At 47.9% G+C, this 23692-nt stretch overlaps 2 protein-coding genes across 2 annotated transcripts; one reads left to right on the top strand and one right to left on the bottom strand.

Moving 5' to 3' along the window:
• Positions 1-469: 469 nt before the first annotated feature.
• Positions 470-23282, bottom strand: LOC117051946 (cyclic nucleotide-gated cation channel beta-1-like). The gene is made up of 12 exons (XM_033158673.1): positions 22772-23282; positions 9938-10059; positions 7482-7515; positions 6201-6252; positions 5301-5433; positions 5156-5210; positions 4092-4167; positions 2892-2973; positions 2166-2199; positions 1937-2063; positions 1002-1077; positions 470-517 (listed from the first exon to the last, which is right to left on the bottom strand). The coding sequence occupies exons 1-12, from the start codon at positions 22788-22790 to the stop codon at positions 470-472; spliced, it is 858 nt and encodes a 285-aa protein (XP_033014564.1). The 5' UTR covers positions 22791-23282.
• TEPP (testis, prostate and placenta expressed) lies at positions 16913-22580 on the top strand. The gene is made up of 7 exons (XM_033157365.1): positions 16913-17157; positions 17732-17793; positions 19250-19424; positions 20228-20289; positions 21205-21269; positions 21363-21395; positions 22459-22580. Exons 1-7 carry the CDS (start codon positions 16935-16937, stop codon positions 22487-22489), a joined length of 651 nt encoding a protein of 216 aa, XP_033013256.1. The 5' UTR covers positions 16913-16934; the 3' UTR covers positions 22490-22580.
• Positions 23283-23692: the final 410 nt, after the last annotated feature.

The following is a 23692-nucleotide window of genomic DNA, read 5'->3' as shown; positions in this document are numbered from 1 at the left end:
GACAAGCCAGAATGAATTGCGTATCGTCTTAAACTCACACAAGTTTGCAACTAGTTTTCTGCTGTGCGTGAGAAGGGGGAATGTAAACTCTGCTAAGTAAAGGAACTTGCTACTGCAAGTTAGGAAGGAGATTAATAAACAGTATATCCTCTCCTGCCACTCTGAACATTCCCACAGAGGGCATGGCTGTGTGATGCTGGGTATGATGGAAAGATGTGGTCCAAAACAACCAGAGGGCACCAGGTTGGCAAAGATCTGCCTCACACACAATAAGGGGGCATTCAAAGGAACTTCTCAACTTCATTCCCCCTGCTATCTGCAAAGGCAAGTTTAACTGCCCACCCCCAGCTGTGTTAAGGTGCATCATAAATGAAGCTGCTTGGACATGAGGGGTAGAAGCCCACCCGCAGCCAACCCTCTGAGAAGAAATGGCTAAGAAAAGCTGCCTCCTGAACAGCATAATGACTCATTATGACTTACTTTCTTGCCCTGGGCCCAGGTCTGCAGCTTCTGTGCTCTGTTGGGAAGAGAAAACAAAGTGTGACGTCAAGGGGCAAGTTCTGCTCCCTCATATCTGCCTGCTCCATCAGCTCCTAAAGGAGGTTCAAAACCACCCTCTCTCAAGTGTGGTGTAGAGTGTCAGACTACAACCTTGAGAGACCAGGGCTGAAAGCTCCACTCGGCTGTAAAGCTCACTGGGTGACCTTGGGCCAGTCACCACCTCTCAGCATAATCTACCTCACAAGTGGTTAAGAGAATAAAATTGGGAGGGGCAGAACCCATTACTCCCTAAATCATCTCTATAAAAAAGTCATCCTAAATTAATTTAATCTCCAAAATTGATATCCTACTCAGTAACTCAGACCACCACTGAATTTAATTCCACCCCCATTTCATTTTACCTACCCAGAATGATTTGGGACACAGCACTGGAGCAGCAAAAGAAGAAACTGGTCCACCACTGGAACATTAAAAAGGGTACCCAATAGACCCTTCCTCACCTGTCCATCTTCCTTCCCTCTGGTCACAGGCTGTGGCATCACTTTCTCCAGTCCCTGAACAAACCAGTCAAGCACACTGTTGGTCAGAAGAAGATCCTTATTAGAACCACACTCACAATTTCGGGGGACCAACAGCTCTCTGAAGAGCCCTTGAAACAGACCCTACACCTCCGAGGAATGTGTCATCTGACACTCAACCAGAAGGAGACACATCCAAGTCCAGAATCTCAGGGCCTCAGTCATGAAGTCTTCTCTTCTTCAGTGAGGTGACCCGACAAAGCCGAAACATAAGAGCATAAGATGACTCTGCTGGATCAGACCGATGGTCCATCTAGTCCAGCATCCTGATCTCACAGTGGTCCATCAGATGCCTGTGAGAAACCCTCAAGCATGATATGAGCACAAAGGCACTCTCCTGGGGTTTCCAGCAACTGGTATTCAGAAGGATATACTGCCTCTGACAGTAGATAAGTAGCCTTTTCCTCCATGAATTTATCAAATCCTCTTTTAAAGCCATCCAAATTGGTGGCCATCACTGCCCTCTGTCGAAGTGAGTTCCATAGTTTAACTGTGTGGCGTGTGAAGAAGCACTTTCTTTTATCTGCCCTGAATTTTCAAACATTCAGCTTCATGAATTCAAGAGTTATGAGAGAGGGAATAAAACTTCCCTCTATCCGCCTTCTCCAGGTCATGCATCATTTTCTAAACTTCTATCGTATCACCTCTTCTAAACTAAAAACCCCCAAACACTGCAACTTTTCTTCACAGGGGAGTTGCTCCATCCTCTTTGATTATTTTGGTTGCCGTTTCCTGAATCTTTTCCAACTCTACAATATCTGGTTGCTGTTCTCCCCGCTCCATTGCCGTGCAAAGCATTTAGAAGCACCTGAATTGCTGGATCCAACTGGCCAAGCACGGATGCTCTGCACACTGACCTGCTCCCATCACCTCCAAGTGTTCGAGGAAAGAGAGAGAGGCTCCGAGTGGACTGGCTGTCAGTTGAGGCCCTGTGCTTTGTCCCTGGTGCACTGGGAGGGCTGGCAGGCGAATTCTCTTTCTGTGCTGTGAGGGGGTGGGAGGTGGACAGTTGGAGAATGAAGTTAGCATCCTTCTTGCAAGAGCCTGCAGCCAAATCACTAGGGCACCCCAAGGCCAGTCACTCACCCCATTGTGCAGCCTGGTCTCCTGGGGTCCCTTCCTGGTGGCAAAAATGGGGAGAAAGCAAAAAGAGGAGCCTGTATTATGAATGCCAGCTCTGCTCCCTCACAGGCTTTTGCAAAGGAGTAGAAAAAGGCAGCAAGTAGCAGATAGGGAGGAGCCTGCAGTTCAGAGAAAAACATCCTTCACCCAAAGATCACAGGGCAGTTCACAACGTAAAAAAACAAAATGAGAACCCCAAATAGATAAAACAAAAACAAGCCAATAGCCACCTTCCCACAAACACATTTGAAAGTCCATTGAATGTTTATCAGGCAAAAACCTTGTTATAGAGAAATGTTTTTGTCTGGCATCTAAAGATATGTAATGAAGGTACCAGGAGAGCCTCCCTATAAGATTTAAAACCTATAGATATAAATTCAAATGAATGAATAAATTCTACAGCATTTGGGAGCTTCTGCAACAATTCAGCCCAGCTTAGTTATTTTGTGCAGCCCAAGAGACTGAAAGCAAATTTCATTATATTCTATTTAAAACAACAACAACACTCTCTCACACACGCCAACCTGAGGAAGAGTTTTGTGTACGCCAAAATCTCACACACAACCTTGTGAGCCTTGGGTGGTCCCAGCAAAGTATTATTTTGCAGTCTCCGTGAATTCTGTTTAAACAAAATAATACTGTTGCCTTTTACTTGTTTTCCTGTTTGTTCTCTGCCTTGTCTGCACTTACCTCCATCTTTTTCATGTTTTCAGGTTGAGGCATCATTTTCTCAAATCCTTCCATTATCCAAGTGATCACTTTTTTCCCACCACTCCAAAGAAAGAGATAAAGAGAAAAGGAACACATTATTATGATTGTTCATCTTACTAGTCCAAAATAAAACTGTCACCACAGTTTGCGGCAGCTAGATGGAGGGCACAAGGAGAAGGGGACAACAGAGGATGAGATGGTTGGACAGTGTTCTCGAAGCTACTAACATGAGTTTGGCCAAACTGCGAGAGGCAGTGAAGGCTAGGCGTGCCTGGCGTGCTCTGGTCCATGGGGTCACGAAGAGTTGGACACGACTGAACAACAACAAGACTGGTGACTGGGAGTGGCTGCTGGGACCACATAACACCGGTCCTGAGAGATCTACATTGGCTCCCAGTACGTTTCCGAGCACAATTCAAAGTGTTGGTGCTGACCTTTAAAGCCCTAAACGGCCTCGGTCCTGTATACCTGAAGGAGCGTCTCCACTCCCATCATTCAGCCCGGACACTGAGATCCAGTGCCGAGGGCCTTCTGGCAGTTCCCTCACTGCGAGAAGCAAAGCTACAGGGAACCAGGCAGAGGGCCTTCTCGGTAGTGGCGCCCGCCCTGTGGAACGCCCTCCCATCACAGGTCAAGGAGATAAACAACTACTGTACCTGACATTCAGAAAATACCTGAAGGCAGCCCTTTTTAGGGAAGTTTTTAATGTGTGATATTTTTGTATTTGATTTTTGTTGGAAGCCGCCCAGAGTGGCTGGGGAAATCCAGCCAGATGGGCGGGGTACAAATAATAAATATTATTATTATTATTATTATTACAGCAAGACACATGTAGAAAGAGTGTGTTTGTGTGTGTATCCACATTACAGAACTAAAATGAATACACAAAGAAGATCCCCCCCGGTGGTTTCCATCATCCTGTTTCTGTGGGAAATTGCAGTCAAACATTGCACGAATGGATGGATTAAGATCATAGAGCATTTATGTGCATTCCCAGCAAAGTGGCGGCATAGATAAAGGTACATAAATGGCGCTCCAAACTGCTGCTTCAGGGAGGTTTTCCCACTAAGAAGCTTCATCTTCAGACTCTCCACCTTGAGATTTCTACTTCTGTATAATGTTTTTAGGATTCAAGCACAGGTGAAGTTCAAAATACCTGGTGGGTTTGGGAAAACTTACATTTTATCCAGGGCGTTATTGTCTGAGCTGGAGTACAGTTCATCCTGCTCCTCTTCCTCTTCCTCAGTCACAGACACTGGTAGAAGTGGGGGAAATGAGAGAGAGAACATCTGCTGGAAAGGGCCACTTTATCATTTCTATAACCTTTGTGTCAGGTAACTCGTTTTGCACTTCTCTTCCATCAATGTATTTTGCTGTGTTTTGTTGTTGTTGCTATTGGTTTTAAATTATGTTTGTACACTGCATAGATATAGTTTTATTTGCATCTTAGTATAGAAACAAATAAAGCAAAATAAAAAATAATAAGTCCCCCTTTCCTTGTTCCCTAATGTTAGGGGAAGACATTCATCATGACATTCGGGGGGGGGGGGTGATTAAACATTCCCTTTCCTGTTGCTGCAATCCTACCCAGAGTACAGTGTCCGGTTTAAGAAAGATTCTTTGAGTGAAACTGTTGGCTTAATGGCAGTAGCTGCTGTGAATACCTGAGGGACAGAGAAGAGGAACTCTGTGGAGTATTAAAGATATGAGAAACTGCACAGCTATGATTGAATGGTCATTTATTTACAGGCAACTTACCCCTCTATGGGGGCAGGGGGCGCTGTGGTCTAAACCACTGAGCCTCTTGGGCTTGCCGATCAGAAGGTCGGCGTTTCAAATCCCCACAACGGGGTGAGCTCCCATTGCTCGTTCCCAGCACCTGTCAACCTAGCAGTTCGAGAGCATGCCAAAAAGTTGCAAGTAGATAAATAGGTACCACCCTGGTGGGAAGGTAAACAGCGTTTCCGTACGCTGCTCTGGTTTCAGTGTTCCATTGCGCCAGAAGCAGCTTAGTCATGCTGGCCACGTGACCCGGAAAACTGTCTGCAGACAAACGCCGGCTCCCTCGCCGGCCTGTAAAGCGAGATGAGCACCACAACCCCAGAGTCGTCTGTGACTGGACTTAACTGTCAGGGGTCCTTTACCTTTACCTTTACCCTTACCCCTCTATACATCATGTCAGGTAACACACTTCAGTGCCCACTCACAGGAGGGGGACACACAAACACACACAAACACTTTACCTATTTCTTCCTCTTCCTCTTCCTCTTTCTCATCCTTTATGCTCTGGACTTCTGTCTGAACACAGAGCAAAAAAATAAATTTCACCATTGGAAACATTTCAGGATGAAAGCAAGACTGCCATCAAACTGGATTACCCTTACTCACCACATCTGGGATATCAATGCTGGCTTCAAAGCTCTTGGCAGCCTCTTGCAACATGACAGGAGAGTTCTGTGCCGGCTGTGGCATCACCTTCCCCAGGCCCTGAGATATCCAGGTGAGGACTCCTCGGCCAGGGCTGCAAAGGAGGAGGAGGAGGAGGACTGGGGTGGACAAAGAAGCTTCCTTCCTTCCAGACCTTAACAGCAGAAGCAGAGCCAAGACCTTTCCCCACCCAGAAGGCAGCTGCAAGGAATGGGGTCCCCCCATTATCACCCCAAACATATACACAGACCCACCCAGTCATTTAAGGGTGCTACTCAGATGAGCACACTCTGCAGTGTGCAGGGCCTTTGATTCAGCTGCCACATGGGAAGGAGAGCAAGTGTTGAAAAGGCTGAGAAAGGAAGTAGGCTCCCCATCCCATCGTTCCCAGACCTGCCTTCTCACCCATGCTAGAGTTCCCAGCATATGTGAGTATAGACAGATCACAAACTCAGCATGTGGCTCTTAACTACTGGCTTCTGGAACTATGGTTCTGTAACAAATACTAGGGGCATTTTGGCCTGTAATGCAGATATGAAACTTGCCTTTGGTTTGTCTTCTGCCTTAACAGTTCTCCTCAATCCTCATCTTGTCTAAAGTGGTGACTTGAGGGTCTAAAATCAATGCATCTCTACAAGGGGGCAGTTCTGGAGACCCCTGAAGGGCTCACTTTGTACAGTTTGCCACCATCCTCTGAGTAAGCCACCTCAAAAAGGAGCCTTTCGGTGTGTGCTAGAAAGCTTCAAACAGATGACTCCTTCCCCTGCTATTCCTTTTAGCTGCAATTCAGAATAAGGAACCCAGGTGGAAACAGGGTACATGTGTCAAATAAGGGGGAGAGAAACAAAGAATGGCAGGTACCTGTCTGTTGTTGAGACAGAATCACGGATTGCAGGAGCATGTTCTTTGAACCCTAAATGGAGGAAAAGCCAAGCTTTAAGCTAAAATTATCCCTGGGTGCTACTTGCAGTTCCAGGAGGATATAAGATTTCTCTGGATCACATTTACAGCCACAGAAGCATTTTTTGTGATGCCCCCATGACACCTCCTTAAGGGACAGGGTTGCATTTTTGCAACTTTTCAAAAGAGATCCTGAAATTTGGAAATGTGCATTGAGGTTCCACAGCACCTCTCTCCTCTACTGCCATCCTTGCACACCGCCCATACTTTTAATGTTCAAGGATGCGCCTGAAAACGTTGGCGACACAACAGGTAGTTACGATGGCCAACAGTGCAGAATTGTGAATGGGCGTATGGTCAAGGAGAAGGTAACAACCCCAAAAATAGTGTGGGTGCCCCAGCTTCATTCTAAGAGCCAGTGTGGTGTAGTGGTTAAGAGCAGTGGACTTGTAATCTGGTGAACCGGGTTCGCGTCTCCGCTCCTCCACATGCAGCTGCTGGGTGACCTTGGGCTACTCACACTTCTCTGAAGTCTCTCAGCCCCACTCACCTCACAGAGTGTTTGTTGTGGGGGAGGAAGGGAAAGGAGAATGTTAGCTGCTTTGAGACTCCTTCGGGTAGTGAAAAGCGGGATATCAAATCCAAACTCTTCTTCTTCTTCTAACTCCCTCCCACTTTGCAAGCCTTCTGGAGGCAGAGTCAAGCCACCAAGGTAGATTCCAAGCGAACATGACAATGCAGTTACAGGTTCATTTGCAGAGATGTCATCCTAAAGCAGTAGCTGCCTGAACCCACCTGTGGGTCACCTGTCAGTAATTTGCAGGAGGGATTCAAACGCATACCAGAAACATAGACTTGTGCAACCCTAGTGGATTAGAGCTCTCCATCACCCTCCCACGACAAATCTACTAACAAAACAGGACTTCTTGCAGTTTGGGAAGTGCCAGGGACATTCATTGAAGTACGCGGTGAGCAAATTATTAATGGGAAGATACGTAAACACCCTGCAAATGAACCAGGCTGAATGCTCCTTGTCATATAACTGCCCTGGAAGCAAATCAGAATGAATACCCAGTAAGGGCAGGACATCTGCATAAGCTTTGCACTAGCAAATCAAAATGAATACTGAATAAACAGGCTGCCTGAAGGAGCATTGAGAGTTTGTAATCCAAACTGTGCCTTGTCTCCAGCACTTACACACACATACTCTTTTCCCCCCTCCCCATCACCCCCAATTCTTACCTTCTGCAGCACTCCTGGGACTTCTTTCTATCAGCTTGTGGATTCACAAGAGAGAAGAAACCACAATCAGAGAACAACTCTCAGGCAGTGAAATAGCACCCAGAGGGTGGTAGAGAAGATCAGCCAGAAGCATCTTGCTCAAGCCCAACCAGTTAGTTCTCTTAACTTCTGCCTACTTGATGAGCAGACCATCTAATCTTAAATATCAGCCTTTGGGCTAGGGCTCAAAGCCCTCCACACACCTTTCTGTAATTTCTTTCACTGTGCTGCTGTGTAAATGATGGACTCAGGGATGAGAGAGGGGAGGGCTGTCCTAAGATTGGCCACTTTGAGCACAGCTTACTAGGCTTGGTGGGCCATTGGTCCTATCCAGCAGGCTCTTATCGTATTCTTAAGGGCTGGCAGCATATTACAGTGCAGCCAGGTGTATCACATTAGCTCAGCCATTCCCCTCCAGATGTTTCAAGCTACAACTCCCATCAGCCCCAGCTAGCAAAGCCATACTTCCACCAGCCCAAGCATCGCACAGCTGTGCTGGCTGGGGTTGGTGAGAGTGCTAGAGTCTGAAACCTCTGGAGTGCACCTTGGCTGCCTTGGACAATTGCATTTGCTGCAAAAGCTGCAGCTGCTTTCACAAAACAAAAAGCAGCCTGGAAGCAACACCAGCTCTTCAACCCTCTGCAGACCAGCCAACATTTTCTCAGTTGTAAATAGGGACATGCATGTAACACCGTCCTCCTAAGCATCTCTGCCAAACACACACACAGCCTCCAATCTACACTACATGCTGTGGAAGACTCAACTCTGCCACCTGCTGCATTCGTGTACACAATTGCATTGATTGAAAAGCCAAAGCACAGCAGGGTGAGTTAAGCTCATTTTATAAATAGTGCAGAAGGTGAGCACAACACACTCCAGTTGTGTGCTCTTGTTTTAATTTTATTCTTTAAATAATTTTTCATTTATTACAATAAATGTAATAATTTTGTATTACAAGCATGTAGCATAACATCTCTAATCCTTTTCTGCCACACCTCTCATCAGGTACCAGGTTATACATTAATGTAACTGTTTCTTTATCAATCCATACAGATTATCCAAACCTTATGTGAGGGGACAGCACATAAATCATCTTATCTGTCACAGATAGCAAACAATTTTTTAAAAAAGAGTGTAGTTCAGACCAGAGGCGTAGGAAGGTCAGGTGGAACCCAGTGCGGAAAATTTCTTGTCACACACCCCATTGATTCCCCTCCCCCCTGCAAAAATGGTTTTATGTTATTTCATATTTTCTTACAAAGGAATAATAACAAGTAATAATAATAAATAACTTTTATTTATATCCCACCCTCTCCGGCTGAAGTCGGGCTCAGGGTGGCTAACATCAGATACATAACATTGGTATAAAATCAAACAATAATTAAATTACCTCCTAAAAACATCTCAAAATCAAATTAAAGTCTAATTAGATGACTTTCCACAGGGTTAGGGTTGGGAACAGTAAGTGCTCCACTGAACTGAAATTTCAGCCTTCACGACATAGGAAAACAGCCAAGTAAACAGCTATTTTGGTGGAGGAGGGTCAAGATATTAACTGATATGCATGAAATTTCATATATAATCCCTAGTATAGTAAGATAAGACCTTTGGAGCAGGCATTAAAAAAAAAGTTTTTTATGAACCGCCCTAGTAGGGCAGTAATTGTTCCTTGATAATTTGTCACCCCCTCCATTATGGAACTTGGGGTGGTCCGCTCCCTACGCCCCCCCCCTTGCTACTCCCCTGGTTCAGACCGTACTGTTCACACTAACCATATCTGCAACTATGGTCTGGAGAGCTAGTCTTTAAGACCATTATCATTTGTGTATTGAATAAATGGCCACGTGGCAAAAGATTTGTCCTGTGCATTTTTTGCTATTCGTTTTATCACTTTTCAATTCTGAGTTAATTTCCCAGCAATGGCCAGTGGCCAAACACTTTTGTTCTGTAAATTAAGGATAGTTGTTGCTGTTCTTGTTTTCATAAAGCACATCAGATCCCACTTTGAAACCACATCCCAACATGTGATCATCTCTGCTGCTGATCCATTCTCAGCTATCCTGTAGTAATCTGAGTAGTAAACCTCACCTCATTCTCACCACACCATTCCCACTGCTGACCCTTAAGATCAAGCCTGTGTTTGCCAGGGTAGAAAGTGACATTTCAAAAGTCCATGGAATTAGTATGGTCCAAGACTGGCCCAAGACATTTTGGCACCTGAAGCAGATGCCAAAATTGCGCCTCCCGCCCATCCCCACCAGGCAAGAAATGAGTAAGGATCTGCTGCCCCCGTGAATCCTGCTGCGCCCGTGAATTCTGCCACCTGAGGCAGACTCCCCATCTTGCCTCATGAGTGGGCTGGCCCTGGTACAAAGCCCCCACCCCACCCTCAGCATAGCTTTGAGATGTCCACTCACCTGCCTTGCAGTTACAGGCGCAGCTTCTACAGCCTGTGTGTCTTTCTCCACTACTACAAGGATGGGGGAGCTGACAGGAGGTTGCGGTACGACTTTCTCAATCCAGCCCAGCATCCTGCCACCTGCAGAAGGCAGAATTTCATTACTGCTTCTTGCCAGGAAAAAAAAGCCCGAAAATGTACCATTGGGGGAGTCTGTGGGCACCTCTGGGCTGCTTCTAATTCACACGTTTAAGCTGCACAATGAGAGTTGATGGGAAGATCTTGCTCCACAAACCCACTTGCCCCAGAAGATCAGACTTTTGTGATAAGTGATGGGGAAAGTGAAAATGCACTGGAAAGTGTGAAATAACACTTGTTTTGATGTATTGAATGGATCTCAGGGCTTCAATAAACACACACACACACACACACACACACACACACACACACACGGCTTTATGGCTCCTCTCCCCTAAACAAGCTCACCTTACTTCATCAACAGAAACAATTCAAGCAGTGCCAAAATAGGGAGCCAAACACAAGCTGGCAGTTATTAAGCATTTTGAGCATAGCACCCTCAATAGGCAACAAAGCCTTACTGCAAATTCTCTCCTAGCTTTCTAATTCAATAGGAAGCTGCCTTATCTGCAGAAACATCTCGCCGATTGTCTAGAACTGGCTCGCTGTGGCTTTCAAACATGTTCCCCTACCTCCTACCTGGAAACGTTGGAAAATTTGACATACTAAGAAGGTCCTCTACCACGGTTCTTTACAGAACCACTTTGAACCACTCAGTCTAGCCCACTGAAAACTGAAATTACCTGCAGAAAGGCTAAAGAGCCGTGGATGCCATCATGGTCCTGTTGTCTCTTATGCCAGGGGTGGTTCTCCCTCCGAGGGCAGGTAGGGAGAGCAGCAAGAGTTGCAGGCTTCCCTTGTCATCTATTGTCACTGCTAGTTAGAACAAGGTCCTTGGCTATCCTGCTACAATGCAATCCTCTGAGAAGCTGGGAAAGGGATTAGCTGATAACACAGTAAACAAATTGGATTAGGGAGGCCGAGTTGTTCTAAAAACCAGGAGAGAAAAGCAGTCCAACCCAAGGCACCACCCAAATGAGAGAACATCTGCCCTGGAGCAGAAAGAGCTTAGCTAGCAAGAGGTTGTGTACACATTACTGTGGACTCCTAACTCTAGCACACTCCCACCACTGGTGTTTGAAGGTGAGCACACATGGCATTGGCCACAATCCATATCTACCCTGTTGCTTCTTGAGAAATACTGCAGTTTGAAGTTTCTTCCCTCATACCTGCTTCCATCCCATTTGAAAATGGAAGCTGTAGTTCGGATGAGGTGTATACATTTCAGACAGCTGTTGTTGCACATGCTCAGATGACAACTTCAGTGAACTGGAGCCCAGGGGGTGCTGCATTTGCAGGGAAACAACTCAGGTAATGAGCATCAGGCAAAGACATCTCTTTGGTGTGCACAGCAATGTACAAATGTGACTTGAAGCCCAGCAGTGGGGGGCTGGGAATGACCTCGCTGCAGTCCAAGATGCTAATATGTATGTAGCCACATTCACACTTTTGCAGGCAAAGCTCCATATATGACTCTTTCGCTGCTTACTAGCATTGGACAAAGAGTATACTGAACATTCACACACCACTGCCAAAAGCAGACGGAGTGGATTCTCAATCTTCAGGACCGATCTGTGGGAGCCAGAGGCCAGTCGAGTTAATTGTGTCATTGCAGATGCTGTCAATTAAAGGATGATCCCTTTCCCACTGACTCTGTGCTGCTAACAGGATTTTCTACTGCCCCTAATCTCTTTGAATAGGCCTGCTCCTTACCAGGCTTGTTCATATGTGGAAGAATGGTGTAGATGACGTTATTCCGTAGTAGCAAGTCTCTTCCTGTATCACCCAAATGTCCTTTCCCCAACTAACACCTTGGTTGCTAGGAAACTATTGCTCTAGCACATGGGTAGGCCCAATCGCCTTCTCAATCCGGCCCACGGATGGTCCAGGAATCAGGGTGTTTTTACATGAGTAGAATGTGTCCTTTTATTTAAAATGCATCTCTGGGTTATTTGTGAGGCATAGGAATTCATTCATTTTTTTTTCTTTTCAAAATATAGTCCATCCGCCCCCCCTCCAACGTCTGAGGGACAGTGGACCGGCCCCCAGCTGTAAAAGTTTGCTGGCCCCTGACTTAAGCCCTAACTTAAGACTTCGCCAATATAGTGCCCTCCAAATGTGGTTGCACTACAACTTCCATCATGCTGTGCTGGCGGGCAGGCAATCACTCTGGGATTGGTAGAGATGGGAGAGGGTGAAAAGGAGGCACCATAAAGCCAGAGCCCTCCTATCTGATGTGGTGGAGGCTGGTCCATTGGGACTAGCAGGGCACCTGCTAGTTTTATTATGCTTTTATATTTGTTTAAAGCTGCCCGGAGTGGCTGGGGCAACCCAGTCAGATGGGTGGGGTACTACTACTACTATTACCAATAATAACAACTGTCTTCTGTCAGCCCTCAGCCAGTCCCCACTTGCCTGCCTTCTTACAACCAGTCCAGGGGGGTAGCACTGACTGTCAGCTTCTTCCTCCCTAATCTCTTGTAGGGAGGGGATTGGGGGCAATGTCAGAATTAGTTTGCTGCCTGCCGTTCACTCTGGCTCTACCTGCCATTGGCTCTGGTGCCACCTGCTGTTCGTCTCCTTGCCTTCTGCCACACCAGTCTTGTTGGATACCAACCACCACTGAGCTGGTGGAGAATGATGTGGCAACGGGGGTGGGGGTGGGTGGGGAGGAAGGGCCTCCAAATAATGGCTGTGGTTGACAGGCTAGGAGTGCGGGTGTTCTTTGCTTTCTCTATTGCTGTTTGTGGGTAGGAAGCGAACACCACACAGCAATTTCTGACTGCCCAGCCTCCTACATAACAACGTAAGAAGGGTGCACTAAATCAATTGGGGGTTGAAACAGGGAACTGCTATAACCCTTAAGGAAGTAAGAAGAGCCTTCTGAATGAGGCCAATGGCCCATCTAGTCCAGCATCCTGTTCTCACAGCGGCCAAATGGATGGGAAACCTGCAAAGCAAGATTTGGGCACAAAAGCATTTTCCCTCATATAGTTTCCACCAACTGGTATTCAGAAGCATTGCTGCTTCCAACCATGGAGGCTGAGCACAGCTGTCATGGGTGGTAATTGCCGAAAGCCCTCTCCTCCATGAATTTGTCTAATCCTCTTTTAACGCCATCTGCATCAGTGGCCATCACTGCCTCCTGTGGGAGTGAGTTCCACAGATTAACTATGCAATGTGTCGTGAATCTTCCAACAGTCAGCTTTACCAGCCACCCACGAGTTCTACCCACTTTCTTCATGTCATGTATAACTTTATAAGCTTCTATCATTGCCTTTCCTCCAAACTAAAAAGTCCCCAATGCTGCAGCCTTTCCTCATAGGGGATTCGCTCCATCCCCTTGATCGTTTTGGTTGCCCTTTTCTGAACCTTTTACAACTCTACAACATCCTTTTCAATTCTTTTCTTAATTCCTTTCTTCCCAGACCAGCACAGAGGGTGTGTGTGTTTTTCTGTGTAAAAACTTCTCTTTGGCCTTTTCCTGCACAGGCCGGCTAGTGGCCACAGCAGGCACTACAATCTCAGGCACAACACTTCCTGTTTTTTAGCCCTGGTGAATGGGGGAGATCACCGGTTACCAGGTAACTCCAGTGACATCGCTCTAGTCACCTAGCAACCTTGCCCTCATCACCCAACTGTTCCTTGGGGTATTGGCTTCCCGTTGCCAAGGAGAATTGGGGGTCAATACAAAGAATCTCTGGAGGGGCAAGTGAGCCCTCAGCCCTGCGACGGGAAACAAGTTGAGCGAAGAAAGCAGGTCTCCCCTTAGATGAGGTATTCCTTTCCCTTTTCTTTCGGCCTTGCGGGTGTGGAGGTGCTTCGGCGGCCCCTCATGCAAAGAAGAGACAGGTTTGCATTATATTTGCATTTGCTAATTGATATGCATAGAAGTAAATTTAGAAATAAATGCTCTAAGTTGAATAGAAGTGAAGATGACTGTCAAGTCTCTGGATGTGGAAAGAAGAATTTGGCAGTGTTTGTTTTCATTGTGGGGGGGGGCTGTGCTATTTGGCTATCCTCTCTTTTTCAAGAGGTATCTGAACTCTGTTGATCTGGATAGCTTTGAATCTGGCATTCTGGACTTTTGCCACAATCCTGCGTATTGCTCAGAACCAAGAGCTGGATCCGGATTTCCTGTGTCAGCGCATCTTCCCACTTACAGTTCCATGGTTTGTGAATATGGCTGGTTTGGGTTCATTTGGATCACTTGCTAATAATCTACTTTCGTTGTTGTTTGAAATGGGTTCTTGCTGGTAATGGGTTCATGAAACTTTAATAAAGCACAGTTCCCTTTCAAAAAATAATAAGTTGAATAGAAATGCATCTTTTGGTGGAGGGGAAGATGGTGACAAGGATCCCTCTGTGTCTACTCAGTTTGCTGTGGGGGTCCTAGCTGCTGGTGGAAAACCCACGCACTGCTCCCTTCCGAGGGCTCTTTATCTTCAACGAGACTTGGGTCAGAAAGTCCTTCAGACAAAAGACTGTCCTCCATGAGACATGGGCAGGACAGTGGTGTAGGAAGGGCGGGGCATAAGGGGTGGGCTGCCCCGGGTTCCAGAGGAGGGGGGTGACACTCCATGGCCCCTCCCACCACTCCCCCGCCGCCCAGCACCCCGTCCGTGCTTCTTTATGGACGGACGGGGCAGCCCCACGAGCCGCCGCTCGCTCGCCGGCTCACTGCGGGAGCAGCATCGCCGGCCCGGATGCACTACGCCCCACCTCCAGGGCAGCGGAGAGACTTCCTCCGCCACTGGGGCAGGACACCTTAGAGGGCACCTGAAGGAGACTGGCACTGCTGCCAGGAGGAATCTTCATCTTCTAGAGCTCAGTGGCTTTCTCCCTTAAACCACTCTGGTTGCCAGCTCAGCCCCATCTTTAGGGAGAGTGAGGCAGGTGCCTCAGGGGGCAGACAGAGTGGCAGTGACATGTGCTGAAAGGCAGAGCTGTGTGTGCCACACTGCTGTCCTCCAGCCCTGAGGCAGGCCCTGTGGGGGCTTTTTTGCCGCTGGAACTCTGTGAAAGACAGAGGAGGCGTGATGCACAGCACTTGCTTAGCATTGCACAGGACAGTGTTTTTCAACCTTTTTTGGGCGAAGGCACACTTGTTTCATGAAAAAAATCACGAGGCACACCACCATTAGAAAATGTTAAAAAAATTAACTCTGTGCCTATATTGACTATATATAAAAGTAATTTTTCAATTTTTCCCACGGCACACCAGGCAACATCTCACGGCACACTAGTGTGCCGCGGAACAGTGGTTGAAAAACACTGGCACAGGAGACTCTCTTTGAAGCAAGTCTATTGGCAATCAATAAGCCTGCTTAAATACTGGTAGGCCTGCCAGATTTGCGGTGGGGAAGGATAATAATTCAACGGAAAGGGCAGCAGGATAGCAGTTGTGAGGCGGGGATGGAAGAGGGATGCAGAGCTGCAACTCCTGCAACTGTGACAGCCCCCTGGCAGGTCCTGAGTGCATGGAGTCTGGAAGAAAGACATTTCCCATGCTGCATTTGAAAGCTGCCTTGAATTCCTTCCACAGGAAGCAGGAAATGGGACTTGCACAGCCCTGCTTGTTCTGACACATTTGATAAAAGACACATGTTGCTTGCGTGTGTCCCTGTGTGCTGGGAAGCTGCAGCCGCTACAGTCCTTGCAAACGTAGAGAGGAAGTTCACTCCTAAGGCAGCTCTTTTGTTTCCTGAGGAACTTCCTCCCCAAGCAACCTCCAGCATTTCTATACAGCCCTTTGCACCTCTGTTCCTTCTGCTGCTCTGAGACACAGCAAGCGCAGGATCAGTTTGGATGTCATGCTACATCTAGCATTCCATGAACCACGGGAAGTTGTGGGCTCAAATTCACATGCTCCCCTCTCCTTGTTCATGTCAGAGGAGGTGGAAAGCAGCCACTTTTGATTTAGGCTTAACAAAGGTCTCTGTTACATCCCAGCTTGGAAACGTAACTTAAACTAGCTTTCTCCAACATGGTGCCGTCCAGCAGTTCTAGATGACAATTCCCATAAGCCTAAGTGTCTTTAAACCCTACTGGCTGATAGAAGACATAGTCCATAGCTGCTAACCAGGTTTCAAGCTCTCTGCCAATACCAACACTGTTAATTTTTTATTAAAAATATATATCCATTGTACAATGACTGCCAAAACTGGTGGGGTCTTGCAAAGGCAGATTTAGGGGAACATGACCTGTTTGGTCACACCGGACACAGAGCCTCGGGGGCGCTGCAAGGGGCTCTGCAACTATTGCATAGAATGGAAAGCAAACAGAGAGGGGTGCCAAATTTTGGTGTTGCACAAGGTGCCGCTGAAATCTGAGACCTCAAGGTTTGCTACTGGGTCTTAGGGGAGCCAGAAAAATGTGCTTGATCAGATCCCTGGGCTGGAAGGTCAGTCACACCTGATCTGTACGGATTCCAGTGGCCTGATCACAGCAGTTATGGATTCAAACCATTTCTAAGTCCTGGAAAATTCTTCTTCTTCTTCATAATTTTGCATGGAAGGGGAAGGGGTTATGAACAAGTCAGAAGACTTCTGTGATCCTCCTAGTGTTCAGCATCCTCTGGGAGCTTGATGGCTCACATCCCAGCCTGAGGACCTTTGCAAACCAGTCTTATGCATGCCCTTTGCTCAGAAGGATGCCCAGGGCTGGCCCAAGACATTTTGGTGAATAAAAATCTTGGGGGGGGGGGCCACATCTTCCACTGGTAAGAGGGCCACCCCTTCGAACGGTGAGCTCAAAGATAACTCCAGTTCAAGGAAGAGTTTCTGCAGGAGGAATGGAGGGCGCCTTCACTTGTCCAGAGGACAGCGTGGGCAAGGTGGTAACTCCCCTTTCCCTTTGCTCTGGCTAATTTTGCAGCAATGACCCAAATGCTGGATTTGACCCTCTGCCCTCAAGATGCTCATCCTGCCTACGCCTCTCCGGCAGTCCTCATCCCGCTGGAGCCCAGAAAAGTCATGCTGTCTGGAGTGAAGCATCACATCTATCACCCCCGCTTGCCAACGCTAAGGCAGATGGATATGGACACCGCGGCCTTCAAGCTCACAGATGAGCATTGCAGGACAACCACCACTTGCTGCAAAGGTAACTGGGGCAGGTGGCTCATTGGTATTGAGAGCCAGGCCGGGGTGGGGACTGAGCATTAAACTCCAGACCCGAGTTTGCTCTGCTTGTGGTGTTGTGTGAGTACAGGGCTGGCCCAGGATGTTTCGCCACTTGAGGCAAAAATACCCTGCTGCTGCCACCATCTGGAAGCAGACTGTGGAAGCCCTGGCATGCTGAAGTGGCAGAGGAGGGGGGGGGAAGAGGCTGGAGAGAAGGTGGTAAGATGTTGCCACACTGGGGGGAGGAGATGGAGGTGTTGTCAGGCAAGAAGCACAGGAAGCTGAGTGGCAGGCACCTCAGGCCCAGATCTATTTAGAAACCTCAGAGGCTGTTCTCTTTCCCCTTCAATCCACCCATGCATCAAGGTGATGAGGACTAGGAACTTGCATACTGTATTCTAAAACCAAAAACAGGATTCTGGTGTAGTGGCACGTTCTGCAGTTCACTTGACGTTTTTAGAGAGGCAGGACCCTCAGCCAGCTGGGGTGGGGCAGGTAATCTTGACATCTGTGACTCATCTTTCTTGTTTGTGTTTGTTTTCCCTCCCCCAAAGATGATTTTGAAAATGCAACGTTCACCTTGGCTGGAGTGCCTACCCAGCGCCTCCCATCCCTGGTGAGTCACTTCCATCAAATGTTGCTGTGCTGTTGTTGTTGCTGCTGCTGTCACTGTCATCCTGTGGCCCATCCATCTCTGCAGAGTGTTGGGTGGCTAGGTGAGGAAGTGGAGAGGGCTCCTGAAGTTCTCATAATTGGATCAAGGAGGGATTCCAGCAGATGCGGCTTGCATGGTGTACTTCACCTGCTGCAATCCCCTCTTCCACACAACTATGAAGGCGCAGGAGCCCTCTACAGTTTTATATCCAGCCACCGTAACTGGCTGCCCCTTCACTGGCCTGTGCATTATGCCCATCCCCACCCCATTTGCTTTTTTGAGCAAAGCACAGTCCTTAACTTAAGATCATAAGAAGAAGAGCCTTCAGCTGGATCATGGTGACCAACCAGATGCCTATGGGAAACCAGTGAGCTGAACGTGAGCATAGGAACACTCTCCTCTCCTGTGGTTTCCAGCAACTTCAGAAGCACTGCTTCCTTCAGCTGTGGAGGCAGACATCATGGCCATTGATAGCCCTTTTCCTCCATGAATTAGTCTTAATCCTCTTTTTAAAGTCACCTAAGTCGGTGACCATTCCTGCCTCCTGTGGAAGTGAGTTCCATAGTTTAACTATGAGCTGCATGAAGAAGTCCTTTCTTTTCTCTGTCCTGAACCTCCCAACATACAGCTTCATTGGATGTCCATGAGTTCCAGTGCTATGAGAGATGGAGAAAAACTTTCCTCTATCCACTTTCCCCAGACTATGCATAGACTTGTATTGTGTCACTTTTAAAAGATGAGCCTGGATGAGCTGCTGCTTCTATATAGGAAGCAACTTCTCTGCATCCAGGTGTGTGTTTGGGGGAAGAGAGATAGGAGACTGCAAAATAATAATAAATAATAATAACAATAATTTTATTATTTATACCCCGCCCATCTGGCAGGGCTTCCCCGGCCACTCTGGGCAGCTCACAGCGTATATCAAAACATACTAAAACATCAAACATTAAAAACAGGGCTGCTTTCAGATGTCTTCTAAAAGTCATACTTACTCCTTGGAGACATCAGTGCATTCTGAACATGCATTTTAAAGCAGAAAAAAGTGTTTGTTCATACATGCTTCCTAGAAACATGCAGCTATACTTAATCATCTCTCACAAAGCCTAAGGAAGTTGCATGGGGTAAGTGGCATCTACCTGGTGCCACTGCCCATTGCCTGCTTTGTGCCAGCCTTTCCCAACCTGCTGCCCTCTGGCTGTTTTGGACTGTCTGTAACTCCCACCAGCCCCTATGGGATTTGTAGTCCAAAACGGCTGGAGACCACCAGGCTGGGGGAAGCTGGTCTGCACACATTTCCCCCTCAGAAACTGAGGTGGGCATCACCATATGTGATCCCTAAACTGAGCGCAGGAAACTCTTCTGTGCTCCGCTGTGTCCAACTGCAGGGGCGCCTTGTAGTAACTTTGTCGTTGCTCAGGGTATGACGGAGCTGGGCAAGTCATTGACTGAAAAGTACCGAGCAGGGAAGATGGCGCCTCTCTTGCCCAGCACCAACCAGGAGGAATGGCCCAGCTACACCAGGGCTATGGACGACTGGTCTCGCTTCGTCTCCAGTGCAGGAGAGTTCAAGGTGCCCAACTTTAGCAAAAAAGGTAGGAAGTACAGCTTCCTTCAGCATCCTTCTGTCTTTCAGGAAGTTGCACCACAGCCATTTGCTGGCGTGATCAGGTCCTCAAAGTGAGAGCTTCCCCAGGGATTGGCCTTTGGGAGGTGCCAATTACATGGCGAGGTCTCGGCTCAACCCCTAAAACTCCTTCAGATGCTTCCCAGCTTGTGATCTTCCCGTGATCTTGCTTTGTCCACATGGTGATTTCTCCAGGTCACAGAACGGTCATGAAAAAATGTTCCCAAGCCAGAAGCAATTATAAAGAAGGTTCTGTGAACTGGAAGGCAGAAGAACCACGAGGGCCTTTGCACCAATCCCTGATGTCTTTCAGCAACACTTGGTGGAAATGATTAGATTAGCCATCCCCAACCTGGTGCCCTCCAGAAATTTTGCACCACAACTCCCATTGGCCAGGCAATGCTTGGCCACAGAGACATGCTACTAACAGTCCAAATGGTTTCCTATGAGTTGCAAAGTGTGAAGTTCCTTTCCTGATTGAGCTTTGTCAAATGCAGGAATCCCAAAGCAATCCCCAGCGTTGCATGGACTGACTCTGCCCTCCTTCCTGACCTTCCTTTACTTTCTCATTCTGAAGCCACCCAGTGCAGAAGGAAGGAGTTAGGGCACTTGCTTTTCACACAGCAAGTCTTGCCAAATCCCTGCCATTCCCAGCTTTCCCTCTGGGCCTGTGCACAGGAACACACCAGAAGCACTTGTAGCTGCTCAGCGGCATTGGCCACAGCTGGCAAGGCAGACCAGGCGACTAAGCCCTCTTTGCTTCTTTCACAGTTCTTGGGTTCAGCTGTTATGCTGTGAGGTACTTAAAACCCGATGTCACGCAGACCTGGCGGGTAAGAGACTGTTGTTTGCATGTGCATGTTTGGGGTGTGCATGTTTGGGGTGAGGAGTGGGTGGCGGTGGCGGTGGCAGTAGCAGATTTTGTCTGGATGCCCTGGAGAGAATTTCTGAACCTGGGGTGGCGGAATAAGGACCTCAGGACCAGGGACTGAATGCGGCCCCCTTTGCCTCTCTCTGGCCCCTGGGATTCTCTGCAAGCTATGTCTCTCACTGCCCCTTTCTCGGGTCATTTCCTGGCTGGAAAGCGTCCTTGAATCTCTGAAAATGAATTTTGTTAGCATGGAAGCAGAATGGAGAGATATGTGGGGGGGGGGGGAGAAGAGAGAAGTAGTGCAGTGTGTGTGTAGAAAGAAACCTCAGTTTGTGTGGCTAGCAGAGAGCCCTGCTGGGCAAAGGTTAAGAGCAGGCATAGGCAAACTCGGCCCTCCTGATGTTTTGGGACTACAACTCCCATCATCCCTGACCACTGGTCCTGTTAGCTAGGGGTGATGGGAGTTGTAGTCCCCAAACATCTGGAGGGCCGAGTTTGCCTATGCCTGGTTAAGAGTCACAACTGTTGCCTCTGGCCCCTTGCTGCCTCTGGCATGCAGGCCCCCAGAGGGTTGCTCCGTAGAGAATGTGGCCCTCAGGCTGGAAAAGCTTCTCGGTCGGTCCTAACCTTTCTAAGAAGGGCACATTCACAACCAGGGTCTCCAGTCTACAGGGTCTGTTGTTGGGGGAATGGATAACTGAGTAGGGAAGGGAATAAAATGAAATAGAGCATCCCCAGAGAGGATGTGGCTGGTACTCTGAACAGAAGCACTCTACACTGCAATATTTTGTGTTTAGGTTCTGCACCCCCACATACCTTGGATTTAAGATTCAATTCAAGACTTAAAGCATCATCTTTCTCCCCTATTTCATGCTAGTACTGCCTCAACCAGAACCCAAGTTTGAGTAGATATGGACCAAAGCCCATGCCTTACAACACTGTGTAAGTATCATCACATGCACCTAAATCCCCCTTAGGGTTAACAATCATCTCCCCCATGGCCCTTGAGTAACTCATCTTTTTGTTTTGTTGCAGCAATACCTACAGGAGCTTTGGATCAGCACACAGGTAACTGGCTCTGCTGGCCCCAAAGGAACAAAAGGGGCAAAACAACAACAACCCACCACCCAATTCAGTGAGAGAGAGGAAAAGGTCACATGCTGTTGAATGAAGGCTAGCCAGCCATCAGTGCTCATTAGCCAGATACAACCAATTCATTGTCAACTAGGCAGACTTTGATCTTGCTCACACATGGGTTTCATTAAGAAGAGCCTTGTTATCTGGGGGCCAAACTGGATGTGACTCGAACCACAATGGAACTCACTCCTGCAAGAGGCAGTAAAGGCCACCCACTTAGATGACTTTAAAGAAGGGTAGCCAATTTCAAGGAAGAGAGTGCTATTGATGGCTACAAGCCATACTGCTGCTCTGCCTCCATGGTCAGAGACAGTAGTGCTTTTGAATACCAGTTGCTGGAAGGAGTGGGGAAGAGTGTTCTTGTTCTCAGGTCCTGCTTGCAGGATTCCCACAGCCATCTATCTGGTTGGCCATTGTGAGACCAGGATGCTCAACTAGATGGGCCATTGGCCTGATCCAGCAGGCTTTTCTTGTGCTCTTAAAAGCAACATAAATTTTTTTTCCAATGTGTATGAGTAATCCCCTTCAAAGAATGGTGCTTTTATGACACAGTAAATGAATGTATAGAAAAGGACAGTGGTTGCTGAGAGTACAACTTGCACTAGATTTTCATTCAGCAGGGAAGAGTCATTTTAGTACAGTGGATGGACAGTGGAATCGGGAATTCAAAGATGGGAATTCAGAACACTCCTCTTTCGCAAATGGACAAAACCAACCATCCCCAACCTGGTACCCTCCAGGTACCATCTAGGCGCTTTGGATTATAACTCTCACAATCCCCATTCACTATGGCCATCCATGGGAGTTGTAGCCCAAATATCTAGAGGACACCAAGTTGGGCAAGGCTGGACAAGACTCTTTGTACACCACCTCTAACTAATGGCCCACGAAGCAGCACCAATGCTCCCAGCTCAAGCGATCTGACCTTGGGTGGCTCTGATTTCGAAATAACTGATTGTGGATTTATGAAATTCTCTCTTCTATTGCTTTCTAGCCGCTCTCACTATCTCCAACCTTGGCGCTAGGAGACAGGCCACAGAAAAAGGAGCCACATGAATCTTCTCCTTCAGCTTTTGAACATCCACAAGGAATAAATGCTATTGGTTCAACAAGGAAGGTACAGAGAAGGCGTTTCCTGGTCAAATAAAATACACTTCAAAGTGGGGGATGAGGAAACAGGAGGGGAGCAGCAAAGGATAGCTAGTTCCCCCCACCCCAAAACTGTCTTGGCCTTCTTCCCAGCATGCTACAGCAAAGTGGTTCACAACGAAGAGACTGCTGGCCAGCCTTCACTGAGCATCTCTTACCAGATTCAGGAGGTGCCATCTTTGGTTCTTTGCAGCCATCAAGCCTGTTGGCCCAGAGCTTTTCAATGTATTGCTGCAACAAAATGAAGAGTATTGGGACTTAAAAGGGAAAGCATTGCCAGGGGCCAGAGAATGGGTGATCCATTGAAGTCCCTGATCACAGAACTTTCGGGTTCAGAGAGAGCACTACTACCTGGTAGGGATGCATTTTTGAGGTAAAGGACAGGAAGGGGGAGCAGATGGGAACGTCTCTTTGTAGCTCCTATTCCCCAGTTTGCAGTCTCAGTGCTATATGGAGTGGTTCTGTTGGGATCATGACGGGAGCGAGGGGAGGGGATTTCTGGCCTCTGTACAGCCCAACCATGAAGGGCTCCATCACACAAAGGCAGTTAGTCTAACCTTCACCTGTGCCCAAAGGACAAATACAGGGAGCCAGAGCAAAGGGTGGTGCAGGTTGACTTGGCAGCAGCCTGACTGCACTCCCAAGAGGGAGAAGGTAGCAGGAGGGCTCCTTCATCCCTCCTCCTGACTCCATGGATCCCAGAAAGGAGCCAAGGTGGCAGCCCTGCTGCTGGCAGGGCAGGAGCCAGAGCGCAGCCTGGCTCCCCTTACTTTATCCTGGCAATGCAAGTGGAGCAAGAGACCTCAGGCCAACCCCCCTGCCCCCAGCTGATGCCATCAGCCTCCGCAGGGCTAAGAGGCATGCTTACAGATTTACAAACATACCTCAACCAGTTCCCAGGATGGCTTGGAATGTTCAACGTTTTGCTAAGGGAGAAAGTACACAAGGCCTGCATGTTGCGAACCCGCAGAACACACCAGGCAGGTGCTGGATTGGGCCTGCAGGAGCTTCTGGTTTTTGTTTTGTCATGGTAGGCTAGAAGAATGAGGCATCCTCAGAAAGTGATCCCCCTCCCTTCC

This window comes from Lacerta agilis, chromosome 8 (assembly GCF_009819535.1).
Source record: "Lacerta agilis isolate rLacAgi1 chromosome 8, rLacAgi1.pri, whole genome shotgun sequence".
NCBI classification, from domain to species: domain Eukaryota; kingdom Metazoa; phylum Chordata; class Lepidosauria; order Squamata; family Lacertidae; genus Lacerta; species Lacerta agilis.
The sequence above is the reverse complement of the archived record's forward strand: the minus strand, read 5'-3'. Positions and strand labels throughout refer to the sequence as shown.

What these genes read in the sequence shown, in the direction of transcription:
- TEPP (XM_033157365.1), top strand. Translation starts at nt 16,935, where the DNA reads ATGACCCAAATGCTGGATTTGACCCTCTGCCCTCAAGATGCTCATCCT. An exon ending in ATGTCACGCAGACCTGGCGG is followed by an intron (nt 20,290 to 21,204) that starts GTAAGAGACTGT and finishes ATTTCATGCTAG; the next exon opens with TACTGCCTCAACCAGAACCC. An exon ending in CCCATGCCTTACAACACTGT is followed by an intron (nt 21,270 to 21,362) that starts GTAAGTATCATC and finishes GTTTTGTTGCAG; the next exon opens with CAATACCTACAGGAGCTTTG.
- LOC117051946 (XM_033158673.1), bottom strand. An exon ending in CGCCTGTAACTGCAAGGCAG is followed by an intron (nt 7,516 to 9,937) that starts GTGAGTGGACAT and finishes TGAATCCACAAG; the next exon opens with CTGATAGAAAGAAGTCCCAG. An exon ending in AGACCAGGCTGCACAATGGG is followed by an intron (nt 2,064 to 2,165) that starts GTGAGTGACTGG and finishes ACCCCCTCACAG; the next exon opens with CACAGAAAGAGAATTCGCCT.